General features: G+C 57.4%; 4 protein-coding genes across 4 annotated transcripts; all 4 read left to right on the top strand.

Moving 5' to 3' along the window:
• Positions 1–1237: 1237 nt before the first annotated feature.
• On the top strand, positions 1238–2191 carry LDBPK_310770 (hypothetical protein, conserved; the record flags this gene model as incomplete). The annotated part of the gene is made up of 1 exon (XM_003863119.1): positions 1238–2191. The coding sequence occupies one exon, from the start codon at positions 1238–1240 to the stop codon at positions 2189–2191; it is 954 nt and encodes a 317-aa protein (XP_003863167.1).
• Positions 2192–3294: 1103 nt separating this feature from the next.
• LDBPK_310760 (hypothetical protein, unknown function) lies at positions 3295–3627 on the top strand (the record flags this gene model as incomplete). The annotated part of the gene is made up of 1 exon (XM_003863118.1): positions 3295–3627. The coding sequence occupies one exon, from the start codon at positions 3295–3297 to the stop codon at positions 3625–3627; it is 333 nt and encodes a 110-aa protein (XP_003863166.1).
• A 1968-nt stretch (positions 3628–5595) lies between these two features.
• On the top strand, positions 5596–8535 carry LDBPK_310750 (hypothetical protein, conserved; the record flags this gene model as incomplete). The annotated part of the gene is made up of 1 exon (XM_003863117.1): positions 5596–8535. The coding sequence occupies one exon, from the start codon at positions 5596–5598 to the stop codon at positions 8533–8535; it is 2940 nt and encodes a 979-aa protein (XP_003863165.1).
• A 4594-nt stretch (positions 8536–13129) lies between these two features.
• LDBPK_310740 (hypothetical protein, unknown function) lies at positions 13130–13519 on the top strand (the record flags this gene model as incomplete). Its single annotated transcript, XM_003863116.1, has 1 exon — positions 13130–13519. One exon carries the CDS (start codon positions 13130–13132, stop codon positions 13517–13519), a length of 390 nt encoding a protein of 129 aa, XP_003863164.1.
• Positions 13520–18043: the final 4524 nt, after the last annotated feature.

The raw sequence follows: 18043 nt of genomic DNA, 5'->3' as shown, positions 1-18043 counted from the left end.
AACCAGCGCTGCAGATGGCTACAGCGTCAGACTCCACCTACTGCAACTCCGCAGCATCTATCGATCCAGCAGCAGTGGTCACAACAGCCTCCACGGAGGCTTCCACTACATCACCTTCACGTCCAGCAGCTAGAAGTCATCACTCCCTCGACGCCGCCGCTCGACGCACTTCTACTCTTCTCAGGACACCACCATTGCTTGGTAGCCTCGTCGCTGCCACTCCAAAGAACGTGAGACGCGACCGTGCACACCGCATCGCAAAGGTGCACGACGGCGGCAGCCGCAGAGGTGCCTACTCATGCGGGCGGTGCTAGTGTTTCCCGGAGCTAGAAGTGGGTGTGGGTATAACTATTCCGTCTCACACGCGTGGCTGGAGTCGCCTGTGCGGTTCACAACCGAGAGGCGTGAGTTTCCATGCGTCTCTCTTCGGTCTTCGCCTCATGGGTTCCTTCTGCACAAACACCGCATCTCCCTCCGTGAGCAGTGCCGCATAGCCGCTCGGAATTCCCAAGAATGCCCTCGCGCGTGTTTTTTCGTCGTGTGTTGTGGGAGGAGGGAGGGAGGTCGCGTCTTGCGTGTGCTCACCTTTGCCCCTTCACGCCCCACCTGCCGGCTTTCCTTTGTTGCTTTACTGCCGCCTGCTTCGCTGTCCTGCTGCACATTTTGGCGTTCACGAGGGTATGGACACACGCTCTATACGCCTCGTCAGCGCAACAGCACACGCTTCTCTGCAAGACAACCCCGAGCAGCGAATCGGACATGGAGAGAATGCGCCCTCACGAAGGCGTGGGCATTTGAATGTGCTAGTCGCAGCGCGCGGCCTGGGTGCACGAGTCTCACATCTCTGATGGCCCTTGCACAAGCTGCCAGCAGCACCTTTTTGGATTGTGCGCAGCACCGTGTAGAGGACATGCCTGTTTCAAGGGCCGGCTTACGGCAAGTGCCGTATTGATGCCATAGGAACGCTACCCAGCTGCGGCAGATGTTCTCTTTTCAGCTGGCAGCCAAACTCCACCCCTCTATCCCTCCCGCTCTCCCGGCGCCGAATCAGCGTGTGCCGCTGGCTCTCCCGAAACTGCCGGCAAGCAACACGATACACACATCAACACTGAGCAGCACCCCCACACGCTCGTGTGAGTACGCGGCCGGTTACCTCTCTTGCCCACCCGATAAAAGGAACCCCCCCTCCCCTCCCTCCCCCCGAAAAAAAAAGGAGAAGTCACAGAAACCCGTGCAAATGGAAGAGAAGCAGGCCTTTTTCGTAGAGAGCACGGATGGGCGCAAGTTCAAGATGGTCATCCGCGGCGATCTGGGCAAGCTCAGCGTCGCCAAGATTCGCCGCTACCTGAAGTCCTACGGTGTACCAGAGAACCAGCTCCTGCTTGCCGGCAACCGTGTGCTGGAGGATTCCATGCTGGGTGAGCAGTTTGGCTTAGAAAATGAAGGCGTGCTTCACCTACAGGAGCCGACCACTATGCGACCTTTAGCACCTGCCGCTGTCCCGCCCACTACACACAGCAGAGCCCAGCTCGAACAGAAACCACAACTGTCGTACGGGCCCCAGTCGGCGCGGCGCGAGACGCAGTATGAGCCCGCCACGAACGACGCCCGGCAGATGGAGCGTGAGATAGAGCGGTTGCAGCGGCAGGTGGAGGCAGCAGAGGCGCGCAACGCGGACCTGGAGCACCAGCTGGCACAGGTAGCCAAGCCATCAGCAGCATATCCACCTCGAGGCGGAGCTGATGGTGCGCGAAGAATGAGCGAGTCCAGCGACTTGGACGGGCTGCAAGTGGCGAAGGAGAGTCTGAAGATATTGGCGCAGAAGCTGGGGGTCTCGCTGCAATTTGACAAGAATCTGACGTGTGTAGTAGGGACAGACGCGGACTTCTCCCTCTTGCTTACCTACGACCCCGCGACCGAGCGGCTGTACATTTACTCGTCGCTTCTCACGGAACTCCCAGACCACCCACCGCTGCGCATGAAGCTGTACGAGGTACTTCTCGAGGGGTCGCTGCTAGGTCGCGAGGTCTGCGGCGGCGGCGTCGGTCTGTCGACGCAGAACAACGTCGTCGTGCTCACAACGTCTCTTCCGGTGCGTCACTGCAGTCCGGAAGCGCTTTGTGAGGTGATGCCGCTCTTCGTCGAGACGCTTGTGCGCTGGCGAAGTCTTATCGACGAGCTCTTGCGGTAGCCTAGTAGAGGCGCACGGTGCAGGCCAGAAGGACACGCGGGGGGGGGGCAATCACGGGAGACGCATGCGAGCACGTGTGCGCTCAGAAAGAGAGCGCGCGCTGGCGTGCCAGCCTTCTTCGACGAGAGGAATTTCCGGCGGGCCCTGAATATTCTTCCGAGTACGTGAGATGAAGGCGAGAGAGTGTGTATGTGTGTGTGTGTGGGGGGGGTCCCGGTGCGGCGTTTTGCTGCCTTTGGAGTGTAGAACGCCCTTCTTCTCCTTGCTCACAGCAGTGTCGTCCTTTTCTCCTGCGAAGGCGGTGCAGGGGCATACTCGTCTCCATGCCGCTTCTTTTTTGTCCTCATCGTGCACGCGTTGCGACTTCTGTGATGATTTCCAGAGCGTTGCCCCTTATAGATCACCCTCTACCGACTCCACATTCCAGCGGGCGGATGCAATTCGTCCCTACAATGAGTAAGGGCGAATTCCTCGCTCGTCATCGAAGGAGGCGGCAAACTACCCGTCGTGCAGTCAGGTGTGCCGGCGTGTGCGGGTTTATGCTCCTTCTACCCCGCATGTGCCGCACCCCCCCCCCCATTCGCCGAACGCTCTGCAGCCTGTTCGCTTCGCAGCTCCCTTATTCATTGCATTTCTATCCGCCCTTCTTCCGTCTCTTCATCGCTCCATGGTCCCTTCGGATCCTCGTGGTTTCTCCGACTCCTTGTTTTCTCTCCGGCACACCATCTCCTGTCTCTCTGTTTCTCTCCCAATTCGCGCGATCCCCGCGTCTGTAGGCTGAAGTTGCAGACAACCCCCCATACCCCGTCGAGGTTCGTGCCCAATCGATGCTCTATCTCTTCTCACGAGTAGAGCACAGAAGTACGCATAATCGATTCTGAATACGCAGCACGCACGCAAATCTGGAGAGACCTCGGCAGGCACATCGAGGCAGCACCTTTGCGCACTGTCACGTACTACTGCACAGAAACTCTGTGTTGCTCTTCGCCCTCTGACCTTTTTTCACCGGCGCCCTTATCGCTGGCTCCGTATTCGTTTCTCTTCCTGAGCAACGCTCCTTATTGCCCCTCCCGCCCACACCCCCGCCGCCGTCGTAGCACACAATGAGTAGTATCGCGTTTTGTCTACCTGCCGCGCTGCAGCTTGTGATGCCTTCCTACAGGGAAGTGTCGCAGAGCGTTCCATCCGCCGACAGCTCCAGCAACTACCCAAGTGAGCGTGGAGTGTTCACCGAGGTGAAAAAGGCACCCCTTGTCTGTCTCCATGAACCGCTGACGTTGCAGCAGTGCATACTCGCGCACGAGGCAGACAAGGAGCCTGAGAACGATGAGACGGAGTTTCTCGACGCTGCTTGTGTGTACGTGGCGCGACGCCACCACCTGGACCAAGTTGAAGCCGCTTACAGCAGCGGCGAACGTGCACAAGTCTCGAACTGAGGAAGGGGAGGGGGGCGAAGGGGCGTAGTGTAGCGGCGCCGTTTCCTCGTTTTCCGTTTGTGCAGCTCTTTTTTGTCTTCTACGCTATAGAAACACCCATAAGCTTCCTTCGTTATTTTTTCTCCTTCGATGCTGCCTTCCGCTTGCTTATCGTCCTCTATGTGTCTTGTGCATCTCATTTCTCCTCTCGTCTCCTTTTCTCCCGAGTTGCTCTGTCGGCTGTTGGAAGGGGTGTGTGCAGGGCGGGGGCTGGATACCCCATTGCTGTGAAGCTTCCGGCACACCGTCTTTTCATCAGCGGAAGGCAGAAGGCGCACTAGGCACTCCGCCCGTTCGTTTCTCGGTGGCTGACGGACGGCAACGAAAGCAGTGTCGGACAGCGGTGCCAACACAGGCAAGCTCGCATATAAGTGAAGCGGCCGTTTCCTTGTTTTTGTCGTTTTTTCCTTGTTTCACGGCTTCAACGCCCGCACAAGAAATGGGGCAACATTTTCTCACTGTTGCCACGTGGCCCTTTCCTGTGCCGCCGACGGGGCAAAGAGGGAGACGGCGGAAAGCGGACAGGAGAACCGCACATCACAGCAGCGGCCGGAAGCTGGAGCGCATCCTTTTCTCTTTTCTGCATCCCTTTTTTTTTCGGCCCTTTTGGCTTTTGTTTCTTCTCTTCTTCGAGCGCTCCTCTCATTTCTCTGTGTGTGCTCGGATGATGTGGGGGCGGCAAGGACGGTGGACAGCGCGATGCGCACACGCAGGCACTTCCGCTTACTCGTCCCACGTGCAATTTCGGAAAGGCAGAGGTCGCTCCCCTTCAAGGGGTATTGGCTCGTGTGTCCTGGTGACAAGGAGATGTGGTCATGTGCGTCTCAAGGCTTGTCGCCTCCCCGATGGCGTCGTTGCTGTGCTCATTTCTGTTTCGTATTTTTTTTTATATTTGATTATTACATTGCTGCCTTTTTCGCCTTGTGCGTTGGGTATGCCGTACTCGCGCCTCCCTCCCTCCATTCCTTCCTCTCTTGCCATACCATAGAACATGTGCTCGCCATACGTCGCATGCGCGCAAGCACGTTTGGTGGCGCGTCAAAGAAAATGGAAAAGTATCCTCTTGTATTGCTGTCGTCAAAGGCGTTCCAGACAGAGCACATATAAATCAGTGCTTGCGTGAGCAATAAAGGCATTTCCATGCACACGCAGCTCGCCGGCAACGAAGTGCAGTGGGCTGACGGCTTCTTTTGTTTTTCAGACGAGGTGCGATATGAACGTGTTTCGTCATTTGCTAGGCCATCTACAGCATCGTGGTCGACGATGCCCGCGCCGGTGAAGTGAGTGAAAATGGCCGTGCAGGGTAGGCAGATGCTCCTCCCCTATATTCCTGTTGAGAGCATGGTCGAGGTGACTTCAGCAACTCTGTCTAGGTCTGTCGTTCACTCGAGTCAAAGCAGTAACCGGGGCAACCGCAGATCAGCACGGAGGTCTGAATCTATCTTCTTCGTAGCTGTCGTGCTCGCGAGATGCGCGGTGATATACTGGGAGCGAGAAAATACCGCTCATAAGGTGCCGCGGACAAGATAACTCACAGAAACGCATGACACCCTCTCCGCATATGATGTCTTCATCCCTGCGTCTCACGTGCCCATGTACTTCACCTCTCCTCTTTGTGCGTGCCATCGCGCTGCACATGTTTGCCGTTGTCTGGCACCTTCTACATACGGTCACCTTCATCGGCGTTTCCCTTCGACCGTCGCCCCGCCCCGATCGTCTCTTCGGTGTTTCCGCGAATGCAAACGGGAATCCAAGACCATAGGAGACAACTAAGCAGCTCCCTCCCAGCAATCGGCAAATCATATAGCGCCAGCGGACCTCAACTGTCTCACCACCTCCCGTGACTGAGCCACGATCGTGCCTCCACAGAGTTTACTCGGGGTCTGACGACCCTTTCAGCGTGCCTTCACGCAGCCCCGTACGCGCGTCATGTCGCACGCTCACCCTCGGACGCATCCCGGCACGAAGAGGGACGTCGCGCAGACATCCCCATGTCCACCAGGCACGCTCTCGCTCCGCGTGTCGTTTGCGGCCTCAAAGCCGGAGGACCGAAAACGAGCAAACAATAATCGCACGGCGTCGCAGCAGTACGAACTGTCTTTCATCTCCACCGAAATGCTCCTTGGCGAGCCCCTTGAGAGACTCGTCGTGCCGCGCTCACCTCTTTACCCGCCGAACATAATTTCCTTGGCCAACCGCGACACAGATACAACAGGAGGTGAAGACAGCACATCCTCCGCCGAAAACGAGCCCATCACCGTGGGCATCTCAGACCACAACGGAAAAACGACTGCAAAGCATGGCGAATGCCGGAAGAGAACGGAACGGGACGCAGCGAGGGGTGCTCTTCTCATATATCCCACGAAGATCGACAACCTGCGACGCTTTCGCATCCTCTTCGCCGGTGTGATTCTCTCGATCAGCAGCTCCACGCAGGGGATCCACTCCATCTTTGGCGTGCTCCTCCTTCAGCAGGCGTACCAGTTCAGCGTACGGGAAATGACTGTCGTCTACCTCAGCGGCATCTCCGCCGGCTTGTTCGCCCTCCCTTTCGGTGCGCTGTACGACTGGTTCGGGCCACGCGTGGTGGTGGCGCTCGGCAGCATCATCGCGGCGCTCGGCCACCTGCTCTTCGCCCTCACCTTTGGTGGCCACATCCCGCACACGGTTGTCAACTGCGCCGTCTTCTACGCCGTGATGTGCTGGGGCTGTTACGCGCTCCACGTGGCCACACTTCCTGCGGTGCTGACGCACATGCCACGCGATCGCGGCCAGCCGACGGGGCTGCTGCAGACGTTCTCCGGGCTTGGCGCATCCCTCTTTGCGTGCCTGTTCCGCGGCTTCTTCAAGGACAACTTCGAGAACCTCATGTGGTTCATGTTCGCGGTGACGCTGGCCGCCGGCGCTGGTGGCGCGTGGTACCTGGAGGACGCACCATACGTGGTAAACCGGTGGCGGCAGCGCGGCATCACGCCGCGCGAACAGCTGCGCGCCTACCTCATCCGCAACCGCTACATGTCGCAGCTTGTGCCGAAGCGGCGCTATGCCATCATGGCGGTCATCCTCGTGCTGCTGAACTTCTATCTGACCATCCAGACCGTCTGCGTGGCATACCTCGCTACCGACATCACGCCGGGCAAACTGCGCGGCATTGCGATAGGCGCCATTGCGATTACGCTGCTGATTCTTGTGCTTGTGGTGCCGCTGGATAGCATTGACGGGCTGTCGGAACAGGACAAGCAGGTGATCGCCGCGGCGAAGGCAAAGGAGGAGGCGCTGCGCGTCATGCAAGAGGAACGCTATCGCCAGCGGCACCTTAAAGCGCGCCAAGCACAACGTTATCGCAGCAAGACGCGACAAGAAGAGTGCGTGAAGCCGTGCCACTGCCCTGATGAAGTGGGAGAAGGGGAGCGATCAGCGGATCAGGAGCTGCCGGTGGGTGGGCCGCTCAATGACGACAGAGACAGTGGCATAGGAGCACCTGAGCACGGCGCCCAGAGACTTGCACGGCCGTTGCTGCGCTTGGACGATGAGAGCGACGCGGACTCGAACGTGGAGACGAGCTCCCCGATCGATGTTGCGGTGCCTGCTGGACCCGTTAGCGCGGGCCCGCCCCAAGCGCCTCATCACCGAGGGGGGCTCTTGTCGGAGTCTCTCGGTCTGCCGCTGTACGAGCTCACCGGGACGGAGCGGCCGCTCATCACCGTCTACATGCACGAAGAGAAGGACTTGGATGGAGAGCCGCCGCACTCGCACTCCAGTCACCCCCAGGAGCAGATACAGCTGCAAGCTTCGAACGACTCGACTGGCGTCACGAATAAAGACCGTCGCTCCGAGTCGCAGCAGAGCAGCTTGGAGAACTCCTTCACTGTACACCTCGAAGGCAACTACAACAGACTGCAGACCTCAGATGCTCACACTCCTAGCGCTCGCTCCGACCCTGCGCACGTGGAACTCCGACGCACTGCTTCGTCCACGTACAGCAACCCGCGCGTGGAGACAATCACGCTGTGCGGCGAGGTGTACGTCGTGCCGGTGTACCAGACCACGTTCCTCGAGAGCCTCACCTATCTTGACCTGTGGCTCATCTTCTACACCACGCTCTGCGTCTGGGGCGTAGGTCTCGTGATGACCAGCAACTGGAACATCCAGATCATGGTCAAGGCACGCTACGGCGCCATGGAGCCGAAGCACTACGTCCTCTTCGCCGCGATGGCCGGCGTGTCCGTGGCGGGCGGCCGCGTCTTTCTCGGTATCTACGAGCGTGTGCTGCAGGTGCTGCGCGAGCGCGCCGGCACCGTCGTTGTTCCCACCCTCATCTACCCCATTGCGTCCGTCGGGCTGTTCGTTGGCATGCTCTTCTGGATCGCGCTGCCCGGTGAGCAGGTGCTCATCCTGGCCTACATTCTCGGCGCGTTTTTCTACGGCATGAGCACGAGCGCCACCTTCTACGTGCTGGGCACCGTCTTCGACCGCGACATGGGCATGCACTACGGCTTCTGCTATGTCGGCGGCGGTGTCGGTTTCGCGCTGTGCTACTGGTGTGCGTGGCACCTCACCTACGAGCGCGAGGCGTCGCCGCAGACGCTGGGCTACTGCGTTGGCGCGCGCCGCTGCATGAATCGCGCCGTTGGCGTCTACCTTGCCCTCGCCTTCTCCTCGATCGCTTCTTCCTACCTTGTGCACCGCCGCTACTCGAAGCTGGTGCGCGGCAAGCTGGTGCAGCGCCGTGTCATTGTCCCGCGTATCAAGCAGTTTCTTGTGGCGTGCGGATGCTGTGAAAACGGCGGTCAGGTGAAGGAGAGTGGGAACACGTGTATCATCGGTGCTGTAGAGACGAAGGAGAAGGGCGTACAGTTACAGGATTGATCGCAGTCCGTCAGCGATGCGAACTATCGAGCGATAGTCTCGTCTACGAGCATCACATGGGGGCCTTTCGAGGGGAGGAGCGGGGAGGGGGGGGGGGCAGTTGCCTTCGGTGTTCTGTGCACAAATGTGTTCTCTGCCGGGCATGCGGAAGCTCGCGCTGGTATTGTGTTCAGCCTTTGTGCTGTTGGCCTTTTTGTCTCCTTTCTTCTCTTGTGATGTGCTCGCTTCTTTTGGATTTCACGCGTGATGTCTGCGCACCGGGCACCGAGATGCATAGGCCAACGGGGCGCGGTCGCGAGTGTTTGAGTGCGGGACTGTATTGCGTTTCTGCGCGCACGCAGACCGCGCTGCATACGCTTTCGCTGTTCAGGCTGTACTTTGGCTTGTGCTTCTGCCGTGGATATCACTCCCTCTCTCTTTCTTCGTCTCCCTCCTACCTCGCGGTATGAGTTCTCCTGTGTGCTGCTCACTTGGTTCCCCGTAAAGTAATGGTGCAGTTAACCGTAGGGAAAGAGAGGAAGGCAGGCACGCGCATGTTCCATTTCGTCGACGTTTGGTGCATCGGTGCGTGTTGAGCGTGTGGGTTCCGTATATATATTTCGCTTTTTGTTTTCGCTGGATGTTTATCCTTCTTTTGATATCTCATTTTCCTGTTACATGTGCTATGCTAACAAGCTGTGAGGGGGAGCTGCTGCGCAGAAGCAGGGAGAGGAAGAGGGGTTCCGAATCGAGATGGGGCGCATAGCGCATGCACCGCTCATGCGGCAGCCTCGCCGTGTCATCCCTCCTCCTCCATCTACTCTCCATGCGACTGATGTGCTTGCCTCTTGCATTGCCTCGGCAAAGAGTTCGGCGAAGGCGACTGCACGTCTGCTGCATTGGCCCCCCCCTCAGCGTTCCATGATGGCGCACCGCGTGCGCTCTTTTCCGACGTTCGGTGGTTCGTGCACGTGCTGCGCACTTTATACGCACCTGTCCGTTTGCCTCTGATTAGACGGCTGGCGGATACCGTCGCGTTCCTCTGCTTACTCCTTCTGCGCTGTCGTGGCTGATGGGGTCTCTCGTCTCCCCTCCCTCCTTCCCTCCTCCTTCTCCTCCCTGTTCGACTTCCACGTCTGATATTGCCCATTTGCATTTCTTTTTTTCCCCTGAAGCGCTGCAGATGTGCGGGAGACACGTGTGCCTTCGACAGAGAAAAAGAGAGGGGACCAGAGAAATCATGCCTGCACTGTTGTCTTTCTCTGTCTACCTGCGAGGTTTACTTTCTTTCCTTCTGGATGCGTATTTCTCTGCCCTTTTTTTTTGCTGTTGTTTGCTTGGTCAGACGGGCTGTGAAGGCGTGCAGGAGGGGGATTGATACGGAATCGACGTCGTCAGCCGCCCGTCGACTGGAGCTTAAAAAAAAAACAGAGGTACGCTCACTTACACATAATATCGACTCAGCTGCAGCGAAAAAGGCGCGATGCAACGGACGAGCACCATGTGTGTGTATCTGTTCGTAGGTGCTGATGCGTGGTATGTGCTGCTTCTGCCTTTTATCATGAGGAATGCTCGGTCTTTCTCTCTGCGGCGCTGTCAGGGTTGAAGGCAGCCACTGGTGCCCAGCAGGCGGGTTCAACGGTGGTGGTGGCCTGCGCTGCAGCACCGGCACATCGTTTGGTGCCTTTTTCTTTTGTTTTGATAAGCTCCTTTCTCTGGGCATGGGCGACTGTGGGGACTCGGCAGGGAGAGAAATCCCGATCCCGCTGCATTATTTTCTCGTGCGGCCGGCGGACCGCCTCGTATCATGAAGCCCAGCCCTCTGATAAGCCATATGCCGGTCTTTTTTTTTCAGTTCGAGATGTGGCTGTGGGGCCTTTCCCTTCTTTGTGTACGTATAGCAAGCATTGCCTCCTCCGTTTCTCGTTATGTTCCCTTCCTTATCTCCTCCGTTATTTTTTTTTTCGTTCTGTCTGTGCCCCTCCCCTCCATACATCTCTCTCTTACCCGGAAGCGTCCACGCACGAACACGTGAGTCAGGCCAAACGTCTCCTCGATGACACCGCTGGCGTCGGGGGCCGTCTTTCCATAGAAAAGGAAAGAGGTCTCTTGCTGCGGCTCTCTTCGTGATGAAGGCAGGCGAAGCGTACGCTGGACAGTCGTGAGACCTTTCCGTTCTTGTGTTCTCGTCTTCGCCGCTTTTCCCTTTCATTTACGCCCTCTCTCCCTGTTCTCCCCTTCACTGTCAGCGTTGGTGCCTTCTGCTCACCGCTTCAGAAGCGTGCGCCGCCGCTCTGCATGTGTGCGTGATTGCCTATACGGTCATGTGTACATGTATAAAGTTTTTTCTTTGTGTTCCTTCTTTTTTTTCATTAGGGTATGGCTGCCAGCTTAGATGTGCATGCGCAGACGGCATAAGTTTCTCGTTAGTCCTCGGCTTTCGTAACGAACTCGTCTGAGCTGAATTCAACATCCCCGATCGGCATAGGTCATCGTATGGGCAAAAACAATGACTCCAGCAGCGCGATAACGGCACACCTTTTCTTTGTTTTTTTTTTTTTCGCGCATCCTAATCGTACGCTGCGGCTCCAGAGCCGGCGAGTGACATCACCGAGAGATGGGCTTGCGGTACCGCACGGCCACCTCAGCGAACTAGGATGGATCAAGTTCTGATCGTGCACAGCGTCTGACACTCCTTATCCCTCTCAGTCCTTCCCTCTGTCTTTTCTCCTTTTGTGGCCTTTGTCTGACGACCCCCCATCATACACACCCTTCATACATCCGCCAACATCCTCTTTCGTGAAAGCAAACAGGTGTGCCTCTCATGCTGTCTTTCTGCTTCACTACCGCGTGCTCTTAGACGTACAGCTCTCGCACACGCAGCTAGCGTAGCGAAGCACACCTTCCATCTCAGGATATTCGGTTTAGTGACCGCGCCGGGATCGCGACTCTCGACTATGCGGCCCTCGTGCTCTGTTCGGCGCGGTCCACTTGGTGCTGGGGTACCAGACCACGTTCCTCGAGAACCTCACCTATCTTGGCCTGTGCCTCATCTTCTACACCACGCTCTGCGTCTGGGGCAGTGGTGATTCTGGTGAGACAGCAGCTCTCTTCAATCCTTCCGGGACCTGCGTGGTGTGGACCGCTTTACAGCTTGCCTGCGCAGGGAACGCCTGCTGTGCTCTGGGTGCTCTCCCTATGTTCTCCTTTCCCACGGGAACGCAATAGTGTGCGCCTCTTTTGGTGCTTTCGGCCCCAAAAGAGCTGCCATTGCGGTCGTGAAACACGCTAGTTTATGACTGATGCCTTTATCTGCGGCAGCTCCTCTGTTGGCGGTGGGTAGGGCAGCTGTCCTATCTCTGGAGTTATGAAGTGCGCTCTCTACTGGCTTATTGCTGCCTCGTCTTGATGCGCCTCTGTACGCTTCCGTGTGCGCTGCGAGGGATAGGCATAGTCCCCCTGTTCTATTCTGAGGTGGTCTGTCAACACTCTGAGTACGGTCAATATGCGCCGGCTTGTGTCATCTTGTTCGGGTGTAGGCGTATGAACCCGTCACCATCACAGTGCTCCGTATCGTTTCCCTTTTCATATGGTGGTGGTGGTTGTGGGATAAGGAGGGGGGGTCGCATCGCTCCCACCCACTCATCTTTCGCGAAGACAAGTGCTCTACGGCTCTTCAGCATCTATGTGTTGGTAGAGCGTCCACCTACAGTGATCATCTCCGAGGTGGCCGTGCACGTTTTTCTTTTCGGCCGCACATTAATGTGGTTTATGTCCCTCCCTCCACGCATCCCCCTCTTTGTGGGTGTCTCTGTCTTCAACGGCGTGTACCCTCGTACGCGTCTTTTATAGGTGAGTCATGATACACAATGCAGTGGTCTCTCTCTCTCTCGTCGTTACGGACTCGATGCTCAACGTCTCTGCTGGCGCATCTCAATGTCGGTGCCCCCGGACAGGATGAACGGTTTCTGCTCTTTCCTTCCTCCACCATTCCTCCCGTTTGGGAAAAACGACAGCCTTTCGCGTAGCTGCAGAGGTGCTCTCCGTTTGAATGGGCGAACATGTCCCCGCTGTAGCTCAGCCTGCTCGATGTCTCCACCACTGTTGCCCATCGCATGTGCTTCTTTGCTTTCCTCTCTCGCTTCTACTCCTTCTTTTTTTCTGTATCGGGCGACCCTTTTCCTGGCGCCGCGTACTCGAACATGCGCCTCGCGCGCTGATGTATGCCTTTGCTGCGCAGCATCTACACAACACTGTAGGTGGTGCACCCAGCAGAGCAGCTATCATTGGGAAAATACACGCGTGAGCTCTTGCCTCGTCCCCCGCTCCTCTGCGCCTCACGCAAGCTGCAGCGCGGACGCGCACCGTACTTGGTCGTATTATTCTGCTTTCTCTATCCTCGACGGATCCCTCACAGGCAGACACGTATACATCCACATCCAGAAGCGTCAGCTTTTGCCGTTTTTACGTCTCGTTGTTATTAAGTAGTCCTCGGCTGAGAGGCGCCATCGCGCGCACGTGTGTTGTATCGCACCCAACGAGCAAGTGCACATTTCTCTGCTGCCGCCGCTTCTTTTTTCCCTTTTCGTTCGGCTTTGGCCGCGGCCGAGAAGACATGATGGAGGGCAATGCGTCGGAGGCACACGTACACAGCGGCATGGCGATGGGGCTGCAGGAGAGACCGCCGCTGGAGCTGGCTTCGCACGCCTCTGAAGTGTCCTGCCTCACCCTCAATGACAACTACGACATGTGGAACGCGTCCATGTACCCCAACCTTAACAGCGGCTTCGATGCTAGTCTCACGAGCGCCACCACTCCCGATGCCACCGCTGCCTGGTTTGCACCAGCAATGCGTCCGCAGCGGAAACAACAGCTCTCGCACCAGATGATGCCGCTTCCTGCGCGCAGTGAGCAGACGACGAGTGACATTGACTCGGAAGTCGTTCTCTGGGATCGGCCACCAACACAGGAAGTACTCACTCCACCCGCTGCCTCGGGCTTGTAGCCTACGTCACCTGAGGTGAAAGCCACACACAGAAGCAGCGGCGACATCACAGACGTGGAGGAGATGTGCGGCAAGGAGTGTATCAAGGGCAGACTGCATGCGCTGTAGCCTCGTAGCAGCGCCGGCCCCACCAGCCCTTCCCCTCAAAGCAGCGCCACAGGCTCGAAGGCCGGCACGACAGAGTTGCCACCGTGAACCAGAAGTTACGTGGCTTTTGTTTTGCGACGGCGGGGTCAAGCGATATCGAGTGAGTTTGCATGCCTAAACGGTGCGGCCACGCGTACCTCTCTGTGTTTTGTTGGTATTGCGTCTTCTTTTGTTTTCCCCTCCTTTTCGGTTTGTACGGCGCCTGCCGTTTGGTCCCTCACAACTTTCTGCTGCGCCATGCATGCCTTATCCAAGCATTCACACGCACGGGCGTGTTCATTCCTGAGCGCGCGCAGTGCAATGATCCCTGGAATGCAGCTCACAGTGTTAGCGCTGGTGGGCCTCGTCCTTCAACTTCCATGCAGTGCCTCTTTATGGGCGCCCCTTTTTCTTTTGCGCACTGCACCCCTTTCACATGTACACACCCGTTATGAGTCCGCCTGAACAGGACATTACCCGCTGCCTTTCTTCAAGGGAGGCGGCATGATTTTCTGTTGCTGGGCAGAGCGGTGAGTTTTTTCGCGGTGTCGATGAAGGGAGAGATGATGGAAAGAAGACAAGGACTGGAATGACCTTGAAAAGCCCCATCATTGGAATCCGGAACTCCTTGTGCTCGTTGCCCGCACTCACCCACACGCGCACGCTCCCTTTTTCGTCCCCTCCAGAGACGCAAGGCTTGCCTAACCCTCCTCCCACGTGGATCTCTTTCAGGCTCCGCCCACCGCGCCCGCATATGCCTCGTCTGGGAGGCGTAGCATCTAACCGCCACGTCGTGAGAAGAACTACCACGTCCTACGCCAAAAGGAATACGCCAAATGTCCGGAGGTGTTCCCCAGACATTCATGAGCATACGCACCGCAGCTCCCCCCCCTCCTCCCACCTCTCCACCCCTTCCATGATCGGTTGATACCCTCAAAACTTTCTCGTCCTCCCTCCTCCTGTTTTGGGAGACATGTCTTTGTACGTTGACCCTCTCGAACACCTCTTTTATTCTCCTCCCTTCCTCATCTCTGTAGAAAAGCCTCCAACGTAAACGTTTTATAGTCGCCGGTTGTTTTTGTCCCGGGACTTTGCTTCGTTCCGCCGCTTCTGCGTGGCTGTCGAGTACGTCGTATACACGGCTGGCGCTCTTTGGGGCGTGTGGAGTGATTTCTTCACTCTACACTCGCGTGATGTCCTGCATCAGCGGTTGTTGTAGTGATTCTCGATACCTCTTTGCGTGCTCCCTCTGACGTGGCGGGGCACGAACATTCAACGGAGAGCTACTGTGTGCATGCTCTGTTTCCATCCCACTCACCCAGCCATCACCACTCCTCAACCCTCATCCGCCCCTCTTTCCACCCTCGCTGGCTTTTTGCCGGCCGGCAACGTTGCATCCCGTCGTTCAAGGGACGTTCTCCTTCTTTAGTGTCTTTCATGCAGTGTGTGTGTGTGTGTGTGTGCGTATGCGCCAGTGGTGGACGCATGCCATTCACGTTGCCCTGTTGTTGTTGCCCGTCACAAATCCACTCTCGCTTCCGTTGCCCCACTCCTTTGTTGCCGCTGTCTTCCGCCCTCTACGCCCCTCTGTTAGCCGGTTGACTGTATTGCGTTCTCGCTATACCTGCGTTGTTTCGGCGCCTGCAAAAGGTGTTGGCGCCCCTATCCCCTTCGCCTTCTCACTGCCCCCCTCTTCCTCTTTATCTTGCTTCTTTCTTTTCGCACCTCCCTTCTCTGTACCGCATGGTATTTTTACTTTCGTCTTCGTCGTGATTACCCATCTCTGCCCAGCGCCGGACAGCAAACCCGATCAGAGAGCCCCTTGCGAACGCTTGTGCGTGACTCATGACGCTGCGCCAAGCGAGAGCCGCGTGTGCGTAAGTGCGTGCGTGTGTGCGCGCGTGTATGGGGGCGCGACGTTCCATGGAGGGGCGCTGAGGAGTTTTCATCTACGTACATACAATGGCGAGGGCGTGCGTCCGTGTGTCATGCCTAGCCTTTCCCTCTTTTCCGTCATCATCGCTTTCTTTTTTTTATTTGGGGTTATGTTCATCTCCGTCTCTCTCTGTGTGTCTGTGTGGGTTTATGTAAAAGTTGATGGTATTTGGTTATAGCCGGACCGCTCCTGCTCACTACAGTGGGACACACAAGACAGGACGACGACCACAAACGGTCCACTGTACTCGCACACCGAGACGCGTCTGTGTGATGGCAGCAGGAGCAGTGATGCTCCAAGGTAAGCACGCCTTTTCCTTTCCTGTGCCAATCTCGCCGTGGGTCTGGTCCGCGGCGAGATGACGCCTTTGCATCTCAGTCTCTTTCTTACTCTTCAAATAACGAGCCCGCTCTATGTATTCCTACTCTCATTGCCCAACACCACCTCCTCCACCTATTCCCTGTGTGAATCCTTACTCAACGACTGCAGGGGCTGGATCTCGGCAGCGCAAGGCCAGACGCCCACGGCTGATTTCTCCCCCCCCCTTATGTTCCACTAACGACTCCTATTCGACTTTTTGCTGGTGTCACTCGCCTTCGTCCCTCACATGCGACAGACAAGCTCACCGTCTTTCTCTCCATCAGCCTACCCACCGTCGACTTCTCCCTGAAGTCAGTGGTCCTTGTTGTGACGACTGAACGTCGCTCCTGCGATGTGCCTTTCCGTCTCTCCCTCTGCGGCTCAGTGATTCGATTATCCTTCTATGTTCTCTTCCTTCAACCGTCGCGCTGCTATGTCTTACGTGGTGGCGTACTCCCAGACCGTGCACTCCACCTCTCGCGCACGCAACGGCGTCTGCCATAGTCTCCAGCGCGTCATGTGCGGTGCGTTGAAGAGCTCGCGCAAACGCTGAGAGACCTTCGACAACGTCCCGTAGCACTTGGCACGATGCCAGGCCGTCCTCAGCGCTCTGCAGAGCACCGTCGGCATGAACACTGCCATGTAAAGCTGCACTGCTGAGGAGTTGTAGGCGATGACGCTTATGGCGAGCACCGGTGACCATCCCACTACCACGCGCGCCGACTTTTCTAGCGCGTCGCACGGTTACCTTCCTTCCAGCCTCTACAACTCTGCGGAAACTTCACATGAGAAGACGGTCGAGTCCTTGGAGCCGTCCGGGGCGGAGCCGCGACCACCAGCAGGTCGGAAAGTAATGGGTTGGTGCACGGCACCTACGTCCTGGCCAACGGGCTGCGTGAGGTGACGCCGTCGTCACTCAACACCACCGCCTCCGGCATCTAAGCCCAGGACTCCACCACATCCACTGTGACTCTTCCCACTTCGAATCGAGTCGAACAGTCACCACAACTATGGCAGCTCACAACGGCGTGATTCGTCACCGAGCGCCAGCGTTTACATCGCCTTCGCCTCAACCGTCTCTCCCTCTCTCCCTCTCCGTCGCCGGCCTCCCATATAAACCTCTGTCCTTGACAGATAGGCATACAGCACTGGTGGCCATACACTAGCAGACACCCTCTCTCTCCGGACGAGTCCTTCAGTCTCACAAGCAGCGCGTAACAATGGCAAGGAGACGCCACGGACACTCTCCATCGCCTTTATCCTGTGTGTATGCTCGTTCCGATCGCCTGTCTTTTTCGTTGCTCTCGTCACCACTTTCCCCTTCCTGTTTTTTTTTCTTTTGAGGGTGAGAGGGGGAGCATTCTTTATACGGCGGTGTTTGCCGTCGCGCACGAGTGTCTTTGTTTCACCGCACGTGCCATCACGATGCGCGCCTTCACGCAGCTACTCTGGTTGATTTGGTTTCTCCGCAGCACGTCAACTGCGCACCCTGAAGTGGTGGCGAGCGCGCACAGCCGCTCAATCTTTTTTTTGGGGGCCCTTTGCGTTACTTGTTGTTTTTCTATAGCGGTGGCTCCATCACTGTGTCTCTGCCGGATGCCTGGCACTCGTATGGGAACTGGTGGATGTCGTCGCTGAAGTCCATCATCCCAGAGAAGCTGCATTTCGCGCATGCTACGGGTATGTCGAGGCCTCGCCAGCGTCTTTTATGACGCGTGTGGAGTGGCACCGCGCCCATGACGTCGTCAAGCAATTACTGGCCCGCCTCACGGTGGTGAGCAGAGCACTCGAGTGTCGCACCGGCACTTTGGCCGCCATTTCGGTGACCTCGAGCATGCCACTACCGAATCTGTCGTACTGCTCCAGCGGTCGTGGGCATGGTGTATCACGTCCGAAGAAGGCGCCCGGAGGCCGGGGGGCGGGGGAGCGCGCGTGATGGGCGACAAAGGCGCAGAAGTATGCACACCGATCAGCCCCACAGCGCATGCGTGCGAAGTGTGCGGCGTCTCCTGCATCCGATCGGGGTGGGCTGATGCGGCGCAGGTGCCGGAAGCGTCCGCGGAGCACCCCGAGCTACACCATCGAGCTCTCCAGACTCCATT

Source organism: Leishmania donovani, chromosome 31 (genome assembly GCF_000227135.1).
Source record: "Leishmania donovani BPK282A1 complete genome, chromosome 31".
Lineage (NCBI taxonomy): Eukaryota > Euglenozoa > Kinetoplastea > Trypanosomatida > Trypanosomatidae > Leishmania > Leishmania donovani.
The sequence above is the reverse complement of the archived record's forward strand: the minus strand, read 5'-3'. Positions and strand labels throughout refer to the sequence as shown.